This window comes from Hibiscus syriacus, unplaced genomic scaffold (assembly GCF_006381635.1).
Source record: "Hibiscus syriacus cultivar Baekdansim isolate YM2019G1 unplaced genomic scaffold, ASM638163v2 tig00110610_pilon, whole genome shotgun sequence".
Lineage (NCBI taxonomy): Eukaryota > Viridiplantae > Streptophyta > Magnoliopsida > Malvales > Malvaceae > Hibiscus > Hibiscus syriacus.
This window is the reverse complement of record NW_024062800.1, coordinates 3,609,637-3,628,989: the sequence shown is the minus strand read 5'-3', so window position 1 is coordinate 3,628,989 and position 19,353 is coordinate 3,609,637. Positions and strand designations below refer to the sequence as shown.

The following is a 19,353-nucleotide window of genomic DNA, read 5'->3' as shown; positions in this document are numbered from 1 at the left end:
TTAAATGATATTATAAATTATTGTCTATGTCTTGTTTGTTGGGTATCTAAAGCATGTTAAGTGTAAATTGGCGCTAAAATCCATATCTAGAAGTTACTTGATGATTAAGGTAACCATTCAGTATTGCTTAAGATGTAAGAAAGTATATTTGTGCAAAACAAAGCAAGTGTTTTCAAAACCTCCGTTACAGATTTCGAAACCTATGAGGCATATTGCTCTGAGTTTCGAAGAAGGTAATGTTATGGACCTTATGGTTCATGATCTCAGTCGTAAATCCCTTCATGGTAATTTTTGACTTTTTCCTTTGTGAATTTATGGTATGTTATTTTCGTAAGTGAATTGAAAACCCTTCGTTTTATAGCTTTGAGAGCTATGAATGCTCGTCTTCAATGTTCAGAAGAATGTAAGTCTTCCGGACGAAATTGAGTTCGTTCTACATTTATTTCAAGGATTGAAGATTTTCAACCTTATCATGGTAAGCTAAAAGATCATTCTTGATCAAATTGACAATGAATCCGATGTCCGAATTCCTTTATTTGACACGAAGAATTCAAAATAATAAAACATAAATTTTATTAATTAAATAGTTAAAATTCATATTCACTTTAAGATTTTATAATTTAATCATTAGACTAAAAAGAATCATCCTCGCTCGAAGATATATGAACATCCTGAATTTCCTAGAATATATTGGTTACCAACAAAGATAGAGCAATGTTCATGTGGCCAAACAAATCGAGAGCAATAGAATCCAAGCAAGCACTTGGGATAGAATTTAATGAAGGAAATATGATTGCAATAACCTGTTGATGCATATATATAACTTATATAAGAACCCTCCAAAAAATGTCATCATCAACTTACAAATACTATTCACAACAGAATGAAACTTGAGATCAATAAGCAAAAAAAAAAAATGAAGCTATTAACACAAGGCCTGAGAATCCCGATCTTCAACCTCCGACTGTGACCTGACAGGGCATTATATCGGAGTTAGCCAAACTTGGAATTTGCCCACCATTCTGAGCAGGGTTTATTTCTTCTGATGTAGTTACAGCATCCTCGGATTGGGGAAGGTTGATGGGATCATTCTGGTTTACTTCAGGCTTCCGGACACAAGCATCCTGCACAGGATTCTCCGCTTTCTTCGTTTTCGGTTTAGTCTTTCCAGGCTTTTCTTCGGCTTTGGCAGTCTCCTTAGATTGAAGCTTAGGTTGGGGCTTCTTTACAATCTTCTTGGAAGCAACATTATCTTCACCACCATTGGTTTGAGTTTTTTTGGTTGAATTGTTGCGCTCTTGATTCAAGGATAAGCTAACACCAGAACCATCACCTTCGGAAGAGTTGGTTGCAGCAGCGCTGCCCTTGTGCCTTCCAAGCTTTGGGGATATTGCACGTGTAGTCGGTATCTGTGACAATTACAGTAGATATCAGATAATTGGAGTACATATGATTTTAAGATGGAAAAATAAATTAAGAGAGAAATATATAATATTAATGCTGTAAATTAAATAAAGTTGACCCATATCTACAAGTCTACCAATGTGTGCATTTGCCCATTATCCATCGTTATCTGCCAATGGCACTGCATGGAAATGCTCTAGATTTCTACCAACACGGAATGATTATTCAGTGGCGAATCTCATTCGAAATCCTCAGTAAGGAAAACTAAGTTGATATATTTCCTTATTACATTTGTGATGAATTGTTCGATCAACAGATAAAGCACTCGAGTTTACTGGGATAATGCATCATTTTACCAATGTGTCAAGGATAAGTAGAAGCATAAAACCTTAATCTGACTAAAAGTTCTCTTGTTCAAGCAAAACTCCACCTAATAATCCCAGATCATTAACTTGAATCAAACATAGAACTCTTAAAATCCCAGTAAACAGCCTGCAAGATCCAAGTATCACCTACAGCAGTTTCAATGTACACACCAGTCGTTTTTGCAATCATCAAAAGAAAACCAATAAACGATAATTGACAAAGTTGTAGTTCCTAATCATTCATGGTATAGTGGTTAGGGTTGTAAATGAGATGAGATAGATCAAGAGATACTCGAGTTCGACTCAATCAAAGCTCGATAAATACACGACTCGAATGGACTAGACTCGAGTTCGAACTCAACTTCAGTTCTTAATGAGCCGAAACAAGCTACTTGATACTCAACTCAAAAAGCTCACCAACAACTCGAAAATAATAATATATTAAAATTTTGTTTTTAAAAAATTTAAATTATTGATAATATTAACATTTATGTGTTGATTTTTTTTAAAAAATGCAGTATAAGGTTTTCATGTGCTTAAGGTTCAGGTTTGAGTTTGAGCTTGAGCTTGAGCTTCAACGAGTTAAGTTTAAGAATTTTTTTTATTTCAAGCCTTTTCATGTGCAGTATAAGAATACATGCCGGCATGAAATAGTAATAAAGAAAAGCAGAAATCATCAAATTACCTTCTTTAGTTCAACTTTTGGAGGAGGTTCTTTGTAGAAACTTGGCATTGGTGAAGCTTTAAACGTCAAACTCTTCCTTAATTGCTTGATTTCTGCCTCCTGGTTCTCCTGCAGGATGCAACAAACCTAGAAATTAATGAAATCGCGCAGAGATAGAATGAATTGAAGCAGAAAACTTGGAGACCATAACTAGTTGATAGAATAGAAAAATATGATCATTCAAGTAATAGCTATAAAGTTATCGTCGAGACCCTTGATTTTGTCTGCAGGTTATTCTTTTCAACTTCCTTCGCGTGGATCTTCTCTTCTAGCATCGAAAGAAACTGCAGGAGAAGTTCATGAATAATCATTTCTAAATTTAATGTGACCGGAAAATAACAGATTGGTCCATATTTCCAACCTCCTTCCGCTTTTCGGCACGTTCCTCCAATCTAAAGGTGAATCCTGGCCCACTACTCCTCCTAGTGCTACGAGAAGTGGCACTGCTAATAATCACGGTAAAAAGTCAGACATATCAATAAAAGAATAGGAACTAATAAAATGGCTAGCATGGCAAATGGTAGTAAAAAATAATGACAGTACGAAGTAATGGAATGAGCATCCTCATCCTCTTTGCTCAGCGCTGCAGCTGTTATTGGCTTTGAATCCGCTGATCTGCAATCATACAAGATTTGTTCACAGCATAATTAAATAAGTATATAATTGTTTCCCTCTCTGTTTTGCCAACCCCGTGCTCATTTTTTTATTAATTGCAGTGGAGTTGGGATGTTCAAAGGAACAAACGGATCTATTCTGTATCCAAGTTTTAACCAAATTTACCCTGAATATAAATGCATTAAAGTAAATATACAAAACAACCAAAGTAGAAGAGGTTAAACAGTGTGCATCTAAGTGATGATACGGCGACTAAGACTTACTCAGACAATGAAGAGGGCTTAGCAGTCGCATTACCAGGACCAGATTTTGCAGGCTGATAAGTAAACACAAAGATAAAATAGAAAGTGCCATTTAGAAAGCGAAAAAGTAGAAATGAAAATAGAAATTGATGATATCCCACATTCATACCACAGCTTGCTCATTGCCAGGCAAAGATGCTAAAGTAGCCCTTCTAGAAGTAGTTCCACCACCATTCACATTCTTCGAGTCGACATGAAGGGATCCGCGCCTGTTTGGATGACTCAAACGAGACAAAAAAAGAATTGATCCATTGGAAGAAGAGACATGGGCTTTAGAGTTTTTTTCCTGGACATATTTGGGGTCAGCTTTCTCCTTATATCCATCAATGCTCTTCACAAGAGCATCCCCATGGACTCTTCTAGCAGGAAATGAAAGACTTTGGAATAGCACAGCCCTTGGATTACGAGCAACCGGAACTGCACTTCTCAGATGAGGTTTATCCTTTGTCACCTTAATGTTCTTTGCATTACCACCATTCACATTACTATGCTCCTACACATATGTGTATAGACAAATACTCTAAGCTATAAGAAATTATAGGAGTGATCAACACCAATAGAACAGCTTGAACGAATGAAAAATGGTACCTTTAAGGTTTTTGAGATCTTGGAGACATTTGCAGGAATTTTGTTTGTCTTGCCTTGAGATTTTTTTCCTTGCTGCTTTGAATCTTCCTCCAGATTTGAGGTCCCGTCACCATTAATGTCAGCATTGGGTTCCTCTTTCTTTTCTTCTGCAGCAGATTCTTCAACTTCTGCTTTTTCAATGACGATTATCTCTTCCTCCATCGTTACCCCGTTTTCAGACTCCATTCTACAGCTAAGGGAGGAAATTTCCTGCTAAAATTACGAGTGATCATCATCAGCATCAACTTAGAAACTCAAAAGGAAAAACGAAGGGTTTTCCAAAAATTCAAAATGAACTGCATTGCTAAATTAAATTATGAGACTAGAGAATTCAAGCAAGATCTAGCTCTAATGACTGTTTTTGTAATCAATAACTGCAAAATCTAGTAAAATATAATCAAAACTCGAAATGAGAACCATCTCATAGAAGAAAAACCAGTTGAACAAAGATTCAACTAAAATCATACAATTAAATTCTATGGCCAAAAAGAAGAAAACACTGACATTAAAACTAACCTTTATGAACAGAACCAGACGGAATTCGCATAAACACAAATAAGAAGAAAAACCTAAAGAATTTTATCAATCGTTATAAATTAAATTACCATTTTTACACTTCTTCAGACCCAAAAAGAGCCCACACGCAGAGCTTGAATAAACAAATGATGGAAACACTGAATTGGAGAACAAGTAAACAACAAAACAGAAGGGAAAAAAGACGTGACAAAAATCAGAAACTAAAAGCTATACATCCAAACTGGGTTTTCAATTGAGAGGCCTAAAGACAATCTGCTTCATACGAAAGGGTGTGGCTTTTCGTAATGTTTAGAGTTTAGAGACAGACTGTGTTTTGTGCGTACATTTTGAGTTTAAAGGACGAGTTTTTCAATGAAGTGGAAGGGAAGATCGATGAAATGGAAAGCCAAATGACTGTATTGCCATCAATCTGCGGCTATTTGGTTTCCACAGAATTCAAGATTTTATCTTCAATGAATCATAATGGAGGGAATGAAATCAAAGAGGATTTTCAGCATTAATAAATTCCATAAAATAAACTATCGGTTTCACAAGTGGTAAATATTGGGTCATTTATGGCCTAAATTCGGGATAACAGTTCTGAATGGTCATTTTTTTTTCTTGTTCTAATAACATTTTTATTATTGATTTTAGTTATGCCATTATAATAATTAATATATTTTTGCTGTTTACTTCGGTATATAATAATCATTAATATATTTATTCATACAAATAAACTTTAAAATTATAATCGACTAAATACATTGTATAAATTTTAAATTATACATTTCAAATAGAATTCACATATGGTTACAATAAAAAATACTATTGTTATTTGATTTAGTTCAATTTAAGTTTGAGGTTAATTTTTTTAAAAAAAAATACGGATTTCAAATAAAGTATTCATAGATTTTCAAGATAGTTTGAGTTGAATTAATTATTCAATCCAATTAGTTTTGTTGAGTGCTGATATCAGTGAATATTATAACTCTAAAATAAATAAATAAAAATTGTATTAATATGTTTATAGTTTAATAGTTTATGCTATTAATTATTAAAGCATTCGGACCATATAATCTCAAAAGATCTATATTTAAAACCACTAAACAGGTAGTATGAAGATTTTTATTTTATTTTATTTTATTAATATTTGAAAAATAGTGAAGATGTCTTTAAAAAAATAATTGTACTAATGGGTTAGTTTAAGCAGTTTGATATCATTTAAGTAAGGTCTTATGTTTGAGTACTTGTGTATGCAGAAAATCTTTATTGGGAGACTCACCCAACAAAATCAGATGTGCGACTTGGGTCGATCTAGATTAATCAAGGCGAGACCTTGAAACTGAAAGGAAAAAAATTGTGAAGATAAATCTCGTAACAAAATTCAATTTTAACGCAAAGGTACTTTGATATGTCCAAAATCAAACAATTTCTTCAGAGATTAATTTGTCTATATCTAAAACATTAAACATAATTATTATTAAATTGTTATCTAAATATTATTGATTAATTTTAAACACTCACAAAATGATATATTTGAAGAATAATTCTTTAAGAGAAAGATGGATAATATAAAGACGAATGTGAGTAAAAGACTACAATGATTACAATAGAGTTGAGGGGACGAAGCTTTGTAATATAGTACAAGTTTAATTTTACAAGTTTTTCTAATGTTTGTACAATCATAAATATGTATTGGGCTAATTAATGATTATCATCTATATTTATATTTTGTCCATTTTTTTATTTATTTTAAAAAATAATATATGGTTATTTTCGTTTTTATTTAATTAATATATGTTTACCATGAGTTAATCATTGTTAAATATTTTGGTACAATCACAAATTTAATTTATATTATTAATATATTCTCTCAATTTAATTATATTTTTAATAAATTTAATCTTCCAATCAAATGATGTCGCATGTCGTGCCAAGTGTCATCATTTGATTGGAGGACTAATTTTATTTTAATTTAATATATTTATTTTAATTTAATAAATTAAAATAAATATATACTTATTTTTTATATAATGAACTTTTCTACCGTATCTTTTCTATTTTAAAATTTACATATAAATTTATGTATTCTTTATTCATGATTATTATCTCCGTATCTTTTCTATTTTAAAATTTCCATATAAATTTATGTATTCTTTATTCATAATTATTATCTCACATTATCTCTATGGTTTTCTAACAATTGAGATATCCAATTTTGACTACATAGCTCGTAATAGATAAATGTTTATCAAACTTTCAATAAACAGTATCCTTTTGTTTCTTTTTAGCATTCGAAGCAAATCTAGTAAATTATTATGCATTTCATGTTTTTTATATGTTTATCATGTAAACATGTACCTATTTTATATAATACTTTAATATTTTTAAAAAATCAATCATAAATTTAAATATTTGAATTTACGTCATCATGTATAACAATGATGTTCATCAAATTAAGACTAAATCAATATATGATACAAATTATTAAATATATTATAATTTTACTTTGTATACCGAACTTGTGATAGTAATGGTATGAGTATCTAATAATGGCGGTGAAAAGGAAATTCATAAATGAAGGGTTTGACAATAGAATTGGAAGCATTGAATAAGAAAATGACAAGACAAGAGTGAAGGATACAGGGTGAGAAAGGGGTGGGGAAGGTTGAAGAAACAATGTAACATGTTGAACGGCAATGTGGTATGGTACAATCAATTAATGTGTAGTCCAATCTTCAGTTTTGGTCAGTTTTGATCATAACAAGCTCCGACATCCCCACTCCCTTTCTTCAAGTTGTATAATCAAATTATTTAATCTTACATGTATTTTATAAAAATATTATGTCTTGTTTTGATTACATTAAGAAATTAAATTATTTATTATTTTAAAATAAAATCATTATATTTGATTATTTTAAATTATTAATTGAGTAGGAGTGTAATTAAGGGACAGCTAGAGGCAGGGGCTCCCCCAAACTTTTAAGGTTTTTTTTGTCTCGAAATTCGTTTTAATGTTTAAATTTTTTTTACTAAAAATATGTGTTTAAAGTTTTTTCGATTATATTATTAGGTGTCTACCGTTTATTTTTTATTTTTATAATGATAAAAATATATTTTTAATTAAAAATAAAAAAGTTTAATTTATTTAAAAAAAACCTAATTTTTTTTATTAAAATTCTAAAACAAAACCCTAAAAAACTAAAATCTCTCATTTCAACCTCCATTATAACTGATGTCGATCATCTCCGGCCACCATCGTCATCGTCGAACGGTCACCCACCCATCGCCACCCATCCATTGATCAATCGACGTCCTTATAGTCACCCAAAATTCCTAAATCTAAAACTCCAAAATCCAAATCCATAATTTTCAATTTCAACTTCCTAACCCAAACAATCGTCGGCCATCTCTGGCCATCATCGTCGTCACAGAATGGTTGAGTTTTGATCGAAATTGCACGGTGGTTCGAATGGTGGCGGCGGTGTGACTTGTGGACGTCAGAATTGGCCGGAATCGACAAAAAATGATGATGATGGCTTAAAATCGACGAACCTTTGAACTAGGGGTGGCAATTGGGTGGGGAAAAACCAAAAACCATGGGGATCCGAACTGACGGGGATGAGGAATAACCGAAATCTTCATCCACGGGAATGGGGATATGCGAAGTTTTATCCTCGAAGCTCAAATGGGGATGGGGACGGGGATTGATATATTTGAACCATGGGGATAACCGAACCATACCCATGTAAATAACCGTGGGGATCCCCGGAAAATATCTGTATGGATCCCTGATATTTTATAAAATTTTAAATATATATTTATAATCATTTACCTATATACCCTTAATATATATTTTAATAAAAAAATTATATATGATAAGATTGTGAGACTACATGTTACCACTGTTACATCTCAAATGAACTAAAATTGAAGTTTAGATCTTTTCTCATTTAATATACATTGATTTCTTGAGATTAAAAATAGTTAAGATTATACATATACGTTAGGTGTTAGATGAATATTAACATTTGAAACTTTCATATTATAAATAGAGACCAATTTGAAACAATCTAATATATCTTACAAGTTTTAGGTGTTGCATTGATTTCAAAAATGTTTGTTTATTTTTTTTGGGATGGGGTGTAACACCCTAATTTAGGGGCTACATTTTAAGAATTATAAAGTGGTGAATTTAATTTGGTATTTTGGAAGAAACAGAGGATTAAATTATAAAATTTCAAAGTTGGCATATCATTTTAAGAAGTGTAGGAAGTTCAGTGACTAAACTCATGGTTTACCCATTTTTCTTTATGAGAAAATATAAACCCCTTCCCCGTGCGCAGGTTCTGCTTATTTTTCAGTTTTCTCTTCTCCAACAACCCTCCTTTCAACTCCGATCTACTCGCCGTCCGACCTCCGATCGACGAACCGAAACCACTATTGTGTTCGTTGTCGACCAAGGAACAAAACCCCTCAAACCTTTCATCGTGAATCGTCTTCGTTTGTCGTTAATTTCAGTCGGAAGTATCGTCAGTAATAACTCGATTTCAGTTGGTTTTTCGTCGATTCACGACGATCCGATAATCCGTTTACGACACCTCCCGTACCATCGTGTTCCTTGCATCGTTCCGAGTCCACCAGTGTTCTCCGTTTCTCCATCGTCGTCGGCGCGTGGAGGGGTGAGACCGTCAAAGTTTGTGACATTTTGGAATTGAGCTCACCGTTCATAATTGTGAACGAGCTTTGTAAGTGCCTCAAAATCGCTTAAAATAATTTTTAGGAATTTTTCGACACCGTAGCACTGTTCACGCGCCAGACGCTCCACCCCTGAGAGTGGGCATCGATTGGGTGTTAATTTTGTAATTAATTTCTGTTAGGGTGATATTTGTGTAAAATGGTCAAATGTTGACCGTTGACCGACGTTGACCAGAACTTTGACCGGTGTTGACCGGGCATTAAACGACCTTTGACTTTGACCGAGTATACCTATCCTGACGTTTTTTGACGTTCCAAATCCGATTTCGCATTCCGTTTTTCGAAATTCAGACCCGAAGGCCTCGAAATTGCCAGTCAAACCCGTTGACTTTGACTGAAAATTCAAAATTTTTGAAAAGTCATATTTTATGTTTTTGATGTCCCAAATCCGTTTTTGGGGTCCGTTTCGCCAAACTCGAACTCGATAAGCTATTTTTGACTTATTTATCATCCGATTCGATTTGTTTTTCGGAATTAAGCTCCGTTTTTATGTAATTTCTATTGATATGCATCTGATGAATTATTGGAAGATGATTTCAAGATCGAGGGCGTTCAAATGGAATTTAATGATCGATCAGTATTGCACGAAAATCGAAGTAATACTTTACTACCTCTTTATGCTTTATGGAACATGTTGATATTGGTAAATGTATGAATAAGATAATATTGGTCACTTTTGTGGAGTTGAATAATTTATACACTCGATATGAATGTGGTAGAAATTCTGTAACTGAATACGGATCGAATGACTAATATAAGATATTGAGGAATTGTTAGAATTAAATTAGAAGTTTGTGATTAGTGATAAAGAAATCATCCATGGATTTGTAACTTATATTTTATATCATCAAAGGTTAAATGTTAAAGGTACTTAGATGAGAAATTGTGAGAATACTCCGGTAGGGTAAAATTACGAAAAATACCCTTATGTTGTAAAATGACAAGAATTGTCCCTGCAAGTTGATTAATAACTCTGAAAAGACTTATTGGTCCGATAAAACTACAGATGTGCATAAGAAATGATAGTTTTAATTGGAAAATTCGGATAACCGGTTTTTAACCCCAACAGGGTTTATGCAAGATACTAGAAGTCTGTTAAGGAATCATTTCAAGATCAGAGAATGTTCTAGAAAGCAATTAGCCATAAGATCTCTAAATTATAAGTATATTCGTTAAGAGTTACTATCGAAATTATCTACTTAAAAAGTACGAAAATGCCCTTGAGAGGTAAAATAGTCTGAGTTGACCATGAATGAGAAAGTACTTTGAGGATTTGTACTTAACTCGATTAAGTAAGAATTTTATTGTTAAGATCCTGACTTAGTGCAGAAAATTCTTGATATTCCGTTGGTAAAAATCTGAGAAGGCACTTGACCCGAAAATATTCGAGTTACGAGTTAATACCTGAAGAACAATTTATCGGGGTGCTCTTTTATCAGAATTGTTCGAAGGGACTGAAATAGATGATAAATTGGAATTAAATAATAAGAAAAGATGAAAGGAAATGATTGAAATGCATTGGGTTTGTAGAATGACTAGAATACCCCTGTAATGGAAATGACCCAAGAATATCACCAAGCTCAGGAATGATTGGATATCCTCGAGATCTGAAATGAATGGAATATAACTGAACACCAAAATTACCAAAATAACCTTATGGCCTATACTAAGTAATTATCTTGGATTAATTAAGGAATCCAAATAAGCATAGGTGTTGGACTACCGTTAGAAGTTATGGAACACAACTTAAGTGAGTTGATCAATCTTAAGGATATGCCAATTCCTGAACGACATAGATGTTACTTGAATGCGTGTTCGTCTTCTCAAGTGTGGTTCGATGATAATTTTGAAAGTACTCAGCTCAACTCTGGATCACATCTGGTACTAAGAAGTGAATATTCGTTAGAGAAAGAAACCACGAATATCAAATTGAATTGAACAAAAGTATAATATGTATCTGGAATTCAAAAACGTCTATATTACTCTGGAAAATCCCGAAATAACTAGAATGGACTTGAATGCTAAATGAACTAAGTAATCTCAAGGACTGAGGATTAAATAATTGATTTGGATGACTCTGGGAATGCTAATGAACTTACATGATGTATTGTACTTCTGGGTCATGAACTACAAATCAAGCATGTCAACATTTCATGATATTGTGGAAGCATGGAAATGAAATAAAGACATTGGCAGATCTATTCAACAATGATTCTGAAGATGACCTATGGACAAGAATTTATGGTATTAAAGAGTAAATATCCTGGAAGAACAATGAATTGACTAATCGACAAGCATTAGTTCTAGGATCTATTCATCTAAGAGTTGTTCGATAATCAGATCAAACGATATATTTTGTATAAAGGTTTCTGAACACTTTCCTGATGCATATGAATCATAGCAGAATTCTAAAGTATCAACCTTAAATGTCGGATTATATTGGTTAGCAATCGATTCCCTTCAATAGGACCTCATTTTTGGAATCTGATCAAATTACATCAGTTTCATGTTATCCATTCTAATAACTACTAAGTGTCTCTGAGAAATACTTGGATATCCTAGTATGTTCCACATGTACCATATGACGATTTTATATGTTTTTAAATGAGTTTCACCGAAATTATTGATTTACTGGTTTATGAACCATGGCAATATGTTATATGTTTTCCAATTACGGGTTTTATCGAAAAATATTAATTATTCCTGATTTATGACATCATGGAATCTACTGGTTTTATGAACTATGTTTACTTGAAATATGTTATCAGGTTTCCTATTTTCATTGGAAAATATGATCTTGATAAATCACATATTGAATATTTTTATGAGACAATACTCGATGTTCTGAATACAGTTTATTTTGATATATGATTTTCCACATATTTTGATATGGTTTCTGGTTACAGTATTTTTGTACATGATTTCTAAATAAGGAACATTTTCATATTTTAATGGATTAATTACCGTTACAGTTCCCCCAGGTCCCTTTGATGTGTGTAAGGGTAAGCCTTACAGTTTTCCCCAGGTCCATTTGTTGTATGCAAGGGTAAGCCTTACAGTTTCCCCCAGGTTCCTTTGCTGTGTGCAAGGGTAAGCCTTACACTTTCCCCCAGGTCCCTTTGCTGTGTGCAAGGGTAAGTCTTACAGTTTCCCCCAGGTCCCTTTGTTGTGTGTAAGGGTAAGCCTTACAGTTTCCCAGGTTCCTTTGTTGTGTGCAAGGGTAAGCCTTACAGTTTCCCCAGACTCTTTTGCTATATGCAAGGATAAGACCTTATCGTTTTTGCATGCTCTTCTGCTTTGTGCACAGGATAAATATGTTTTAAACTGCTATTGTTTTAAAAGATATGTATCTTTTCATTGATTTTACGGGAACACACTAGATAACCTATTATGATCTCCTGAACTCAATCATCTGAAATATTACTCTGAACTGAAAGCTCATTGTCCGTTAACATCTAAAATATCGGTAGGATCTCCGCTCAATATAAAGATCTGTAGATGTCTGAACTGATAAGGAAATATATGTTTATCTGTATCTGCACGTTCTTCAGCATCATCTGGTAGTTTTGTATTACTGAGTTTTTCGAAGCTTACTTTATTACTCAACATTGTAGGTTAAAAGATCGTACCAGTGCATCTATCGACATCAGTAAGGAAGATCTTCCGGCGTTGCTTGCAGAGTCTGGTACATGTGATTAGAGGGTATGTAATTGTATTTTGTTTTAAATACGAGTCAGAAAATCTATTTTATTTCTGAAAATTGATAAATGATTTTATGAGTTTACATGTTATGATAAAAAGTTTTAAATTTTCCGAGATTTTATAGTGGGTCGCTCTGGTGGCCCTAATGTGACACTCCAGATCGGATCGAGTTAACCGCATCGGTCTGAGGGGGTTACATGGGGATTAACTGAAACCCGCAGGGATCTGTAAGGGATGGGTATGGGGGGAAATTCCTTGAAATATTATAATAGGGATTCCCCAAAACCGTACCCGCAAGTGTTAGGGACATATTGGGTAATGCAAAATCGTCCCCGCCTGCCTCCCCTACTTTGAATGCTCCTCCACGACAAATGGTGACATATTACGAAGAAAGGTCAACGGGAGTTTGATTGAGGGACGACAATGATGTTGATAACAGTGGCGGTGACGGTTATGGCTAGCCGACCGACGACTATGGAAAGGGAAAAAAAGGAAGGGGAAGGAGAAAGGAAGAAGGGGGAAAGACAAGGGGGTTACATGTACTCTGTTTGGGTTTTTTTTACAATAAAATATTTTTTTTTATTTTTTAAAATAAATTTTCAATATTATCAGAACATGACACGTGTCAACTTAACGGAGATATTTAATGACAGTTAACATCCAGACACCTAAAAGTATAACATTTGAAACATTAGACACCTATTTTTAATGAAAAATTCTTTAGACACTAAAACGTATTTCGAGACAAAGTTTATGCACTTAATTTTGTATTAAGCCAACTTTTAAAACTCTTTTAACTTTTGTTGTATATATTATAAAAAACAAAATAATAGAATTGTATTTAACCATCAAACATAATTTCATCTTTCATTTTATTTTGTTTTAAATAGTTTAGAGTCATTATAAAATAATATTTGTTGATAATTTTTTAATCTATTTACAATGTACATATATCCTACAAACACTGTCAAGATTCATAAGCTCAGCTCAATGAGTAGAAGTCAAGAAGAAAAGAGAGAATAGGCTCTCTAAACCTTGTTAATGAAAAAGATGTCTCTGCAGTTTTACAACCAATCTTACTTATAGCTTCATGAACGTATACAACTGACTATAACATAAGCATAATAACTTCATAACAGAAAACTCAACAAACTATTCCTAACTAACTCATAACCAAATGGAAACCTATTACATTCACCCATCTTCTGTATTTTTATAAGGTTTTAATATTCCCCATACTTTCCAAACCTCTAAACAATAGTTTGAGAATCAACATTCCCCATGCTCTCCAAACTTCTAAACAACTGAGTGACTAAGAGTTTTTGACGATCCTTTACAAACATAGGTACTGAGAGTGGCTTTATCAACACATCAACAACTTGTTCATAAGCTAGAACTTCATGCATTTGCAACTTACCCGTAGCCACTATTTCACGAACAAAAAATAAATCAAGCTCAACATGCTTGAATTTTGAATGAAGCATAGGATTAGCACAAACAACCACATCACTCCTATTATCACACCATAAGGTTGATCGACTATGCACAATAACATGTAGCTCCTTAAGCAAAGCCATAATCCACACCAGTTCAGCAGCAGCAGAGGTAACGCTCCTATACTCGGCCTCAACAGTAGAACATGCAATGACTTACTGCTTAAGAGAACTCCATACAATAAGATTCCCTCCAAAATAAATACAAAACCCCGAGGTTGATCGTCTATCATCGACATCAGAGGCCCATGGGGCATCAGCAAAACCAGTTAATGATAGTCTTGATGATGAAGAAAAACGTAACCCGTAGTCAGCTGTGCCTTGGAGATAACGCAAGATCCTTTTGACTGCCTGAAAATGTATATCACATGGTGCCTTCATAAATTGACAAACCATATTTACTGAGTAAGCAATATCATAACGAGTTACTACCACATATTGAAGAGCACCCACTATGCCACAATACTCAGCACCATTTTTAATGAATTCACCACCATGTGCTGAAAGCTTGCTTGTAGAAACCATAGGAATAGGAAGCTCTTTTGCATCACCAAAGCCATATCTCTTCAACAATTCATGAATGTATTTCTGTTGACTCAAAACTAATCCATCAGCATAATCCATCAACATCATAGCATATTTCAATACCTAAAAAAAACTAAGAGAACCAAGATATTTCAATGAGAATTGTTTGTTCAATTCATTGATCACCCTTTGAACTTCATCTGCATTACTCCCTGTTAGGATTATGTCATCAACATAAACTAACATATACACTATGCTAACATCAGTCTTTTGAACAAAAATTGATGAATTCAATTGTGCCAAAACAAAACCCACCGAGATCAAATACCATCGAAGACTATCAAACTAGGCTCGAGTAGTTTGTTTCAGGCCACAGATAACTTTATTAAGCTTGCAAACCAACCGTTCATTTCCTTGTTCATATCCAGGCGGCTGCTTCATATAAACTTCTTCAGTCAATACTCCATTCAAAAACACATTTTGATGTCAACTTGGCGAAGCTATCATCCCTTGGACAAGGCAAGCGAGATAATAACTCGAACAGTGGTTTGCTTAACCACTAGACTAAGTACTTCATGTGAATCAATTCTATCTTACTGAAGGAACCCTTTGGCTACAAGGCGAGCCTTGTAATGAGACACAATCCCATCAGGATTTCTTTTCACCTTAAAAATCCATTTGCAGTGAACAACTTGTCGTCCCTTAGGAAGAGGAACTAGTGACCAAGTTCCATTCTTCATCAAAGCTTCATATTCTTCTTGCACCGCTTTAGCCCAATGAGGACTACGTATGGATTCTTTAATGGAATAGGGTTTATTTTCTAGATAGGCTACCTAAAATGTCTTCAGTTTTCAAATCCCATTTTTCCCTCTCGTGGCCATGGGATGAAAATTTTGAGAAGTAGGCTGAAGATCACCTAAGGTAGGTATATTGTCCTCTGAAGCAAGCACTGGCCTTGAAATAGACTCAATAACATAAGAAACAGACTATTGCACAGCAGATGACTGTTCCACACGTTCTGGAATCACTGAGGCTACAGGAAGGATTGTACTTGGTGGTTCCACATGTTCTGGAATCATAAAAGCTGCAGGAGACCTGGTAGTAGATGAACTAACATCATTACAAGGAAGTACTTCTTCATTATTTGATGTAATAGCTACTTTCTCACTATGACCAACATCACGAGTAGAACCATTAGCTACACCAGGAACAAGAACAACCAGCACACCAGTAGTTACATTAGACTCACCTCAAGTACACGAGCAACCAACACAACTTAATTTTTTATAAGGAAACTCCTCCTCGTCAAATACTACATGCCGAGAGAGAATAACCTTGCCTGAATCATCCAAGCACCTGTAACCTTTATGAGAGAAACTGTAACCAAGAAATACATATTTTTGAGAACGAGCTTGCAATTTATACTGATTAGAAGTGCGTAAACAAGGAAACAAGCATTTCTAAACACACGAATAAGAGAGTAATCTGAAGATTGTCTATAAAGAACTTCAAACGGAGATCGACCACTCAAAACACTCGTAGGAAGTCTGTTTATTAGATATGTTGCTAACACAAAAATATAGCTTCATAATTTTAATGGCAACGAGGCTTGAGACAACATAGCAAGACCCATTTCAACAACATGCATATACTTCCTCTCATCTTTACCATTCTGTTCAGAAGTCCCAGGACAAGATATACAATACAAAACCCCATTCGATCTAAACCAAGAACTCGAAGCTTGATATTCTCCACCTCCATCAGACTGCAACATCTTGACTTTGTACCCAAATTGAACTTCAACAATCTTAACAAAGTCAAGAAAACATTGCATTACTTTAGATTTACGTTTAAGTAAATAAACCCACGTGTATCGACTAAACACATTAATGAACGAGACACAGTAAGCAAAGCCATCTGAAGAAACAATCGGTGCAGGTCCCCAAACATCAGACAACCAATTTAAAAGGTTCATTGTATTCAATCAAAGACTTATAAAAGGGCAATTTGTGTACTTTGCCTTGCATGCATGCAGTAAAAACATTAGAGAATTTAGTTTTATTTGAAGAGATATTACAAGACTTCATAACCGAAAGAACAACATCCAAAGAATGATGACCTAGCCTCCTATGCCACAGCTCCAAAACATCATGTGAACCAGAAACATTGTGGACTTGAAATCCTGCCTCCTGCTTGTTATATGACTACTAACCATCATATGGCAGCAGTTGATATAACCCCTCATCCGTGAGCTTCCCTTGAAGAAGAAGCATTTTGGTCTGAGCATCATTCACAAAGTACTCAGAAGTATGAAACTAAAAAAAATGTTATTATCACGCGTGAACTGTGAGATAGATAATAGCTTCTTCTTAATATTAGGAACGTGCAACATGTTTTATAAAATTAAAAATTTATGTCTTGTAGGTAAGAAACCTCAACCAACATGATCAATTTTAACCCCCTCACCATTGCCCATGAGTAAGGTATTAGCACCAGTGTAAACAATATCTGAGTCAAAGACAGACATGTCATTATAGACATGATGCGTATCACCCGTATCAGGATACCAAACAGTTTCTGGAGGCACTGATGAGCGAGTTTGTTGAAAACATTTTGATATTTCGATATAACAAATTAAGTTAAATGAATTTTAAGATTTTCCAAATGATTTTCTAAGTATATTCGATATAATTATTCAAATATCAAAACATTACTCCAAATATTTCAAAAATCATTTTTAATCCTTACTTAAGTGTAAAATTAAGTTTTAATCTTAAAACAATTTCAAAATAATCTTTCAAAGTATTTCGAACCATTTCAAAGCTAAAAATTCCATATTGCTCAGAGGGAACCGATTCCCCCCCAAGGGGATACCGATTCCCCCCTGAATGGTTTGGCTCCGAGATTTCCAGAATGCTCGGAGGGAACCGATTCCCCCATAGGAGGTACCGATTCCCCCCTATTCAACGGTCGAAATATTTGAATTTTACACTTAAGGAACCGATTCCCTATGAGAGGGTACCGATTCCCCCCACGCTCCAAGCATTTTTAATAAATGTTTTCACACTTAAATGGCTATATTATCTTTATTAATCATCCCTAACGTTCAGAAGTGATTCAAGGTGTATTTAAGCAAGCTTAGAAGCCATTGATCAAAAACAAGAAACATCAAGCAACTAGAATCAAGAGAGAATCAAAGAGAAAGCATCAAACCTCAAGTTTGAGCATTTCAAGCCTATTTTCATTCAATATTCATTTTGCTTTCAAGAACACATATTGTGCTCAATTGTATTCATCTTTGAGTGTTCTTTTCTTTGTTCTAGAATTGTGCAAACAATCTACCTTGTGAGGATTTCCTTGTAAGTTTGCAAATTTGTATTGTTCTCTTTGGGAGAGAGTTTTCTCAAGAATTTGGGGTATAATTCTTGAGGGTTTGTAAGGTTACTCTTTTTCCTCAAAAGAAAGACAAATTAGTGAATTTGTGGAAAATCCTTAGTGTGGATAGCTAAGGTAGTGGACGTAGACTTTGATTGAGAAAGTCGAACCACTCTAAATCGCTGTGCAAATCTTTTCAATTTTCTGCAAAAGCTTCCAAAGAAATTTTAATTGCCAATTCACCCCCCTCTTGGCCGATTTTGTCGATCGATTAACTCAACAATTGGTACCAGAGCCTAACTCATTTGAAGGTTTAATCGCCTCTTGAGTCGATTCGGGAAGAGTTATATCGATAATCAAAGTCATCAATGGCCTCCGCTTCAAACTTCGACTCCGGTCTCGACTCGATGCCCGTCAACAAGCCTCCTTCTTCAATGGAGCTAACTATGCCTATTGGAAGAATAGAATGATGTACTTCATTCAAGCAAGTGACATGGGAGCATGGAATGCTGTAGAAGAAGGATACATCAAACCTCTCACTCATCCAAGGTTGTGGAGTAAAGGAGAGACAAGAATGTTCCAGCTCAACTCCAAAGCCATCCATATCATTTTTTGTGCTCTTGGACCAGATGAATAAGGAAGAGTTTCATCGTGTACAACCGCCAAAGAAATATGGGATTCAAGTCACTCATGAAGGTACCGATGAGGTAAAGAAATCTAAAATTAGTATTCTAACGCATAGCTATGAAAATTTCAGGATGAAACCAAATGAAGATATCAAAGCTATGACGGATAGATTTTCAACGATTATCAATGGTCTCAAATCATATGGAGAGATCATTTCAAATGAAAAGCTTGTGAGGAAGTTAGTCTACTCCCTCCCAAAATCGTGGCAATCAAGAAGACGGCAATTATCGAGTCTAAGGACTTAACGTCCTTAACTCTTA

At 34.3% G+C, this 19,353-nt stretch overlaps 1 protein-coding gene across 3 annotated transcripts; it reads right to left on the bottom strand.

Annotated features, from left to right (window-relative positions):
• Positions 1-806: 806 nt before the first annotated feature.
• LOC120135457 (protein WVD2-like 4) lies at positions 807-9,644 on the bottom strand. Of its 3 annotated transcripts, XM_039151728.1 has the most exons (10): positions 9,641-9,644; positions 4,654-4,655; positions 3,999-4,250; positions 3,520-3,903; positions 3,372-3,424; positions 3,037-3,108; positions 2,855-2,936; positions 2,706-2,777; positions 2,455-2,562; positions 807-1,409 (listed from the first exon to the last, which is right to left on the bottom strand). In XM_039151728.1, the coding sequence occupies exons 3-10, from the start codon at positions 4,221-4,223 to the stop codon at positions 954-956; spliced, it is 1,452 nt and encodes a 483-aa protein (XP_039007659.1). In that variant the 5' UTR covers positions 4,224-4,250; positions 4,654-4,655; positions 9,641-9,644; the 3' UTR covers positions 807-953. The 3 variants fall into 3 exon arrangements, with proteins under 3 accessions (XP_039007659.1, XP_039007656.1, XP_039007658.1); XM_039151725.1 differs by lacking the exon at positions 9,641-9,644 and having other exon boundaries at positions 4,643-4,751; XM_039151727.1 differs by lacking the exon at positions 9,641-9,644 and having other exon boundaries at positions 3,999-4,247; positions 4,643-4,750.
• Between the last annotated feature and the right edge of the window lie 9,709 nt (positions 9,645-19,353).

Excerpts from the sequence above, each read along its gene's own strand:
- LOC120135457 (XM_039151725.1), bottom strand. Across the intron at positions 2,937-3,036 it reads GATGCTCATTCCATTACTTC|TGCCACTTCTCGTAGCACTA; the intron begins GTACTGTCATTA and ends GATTATTAGCAG. Across the intron at positions 2,563-2,705 it reads ACCTGCAGACAAAATCAAGG|GAGAACCAGGAGGCAGAAAT; the intron begins GTCTCGACGATA and ends TGCATCCTGCAG.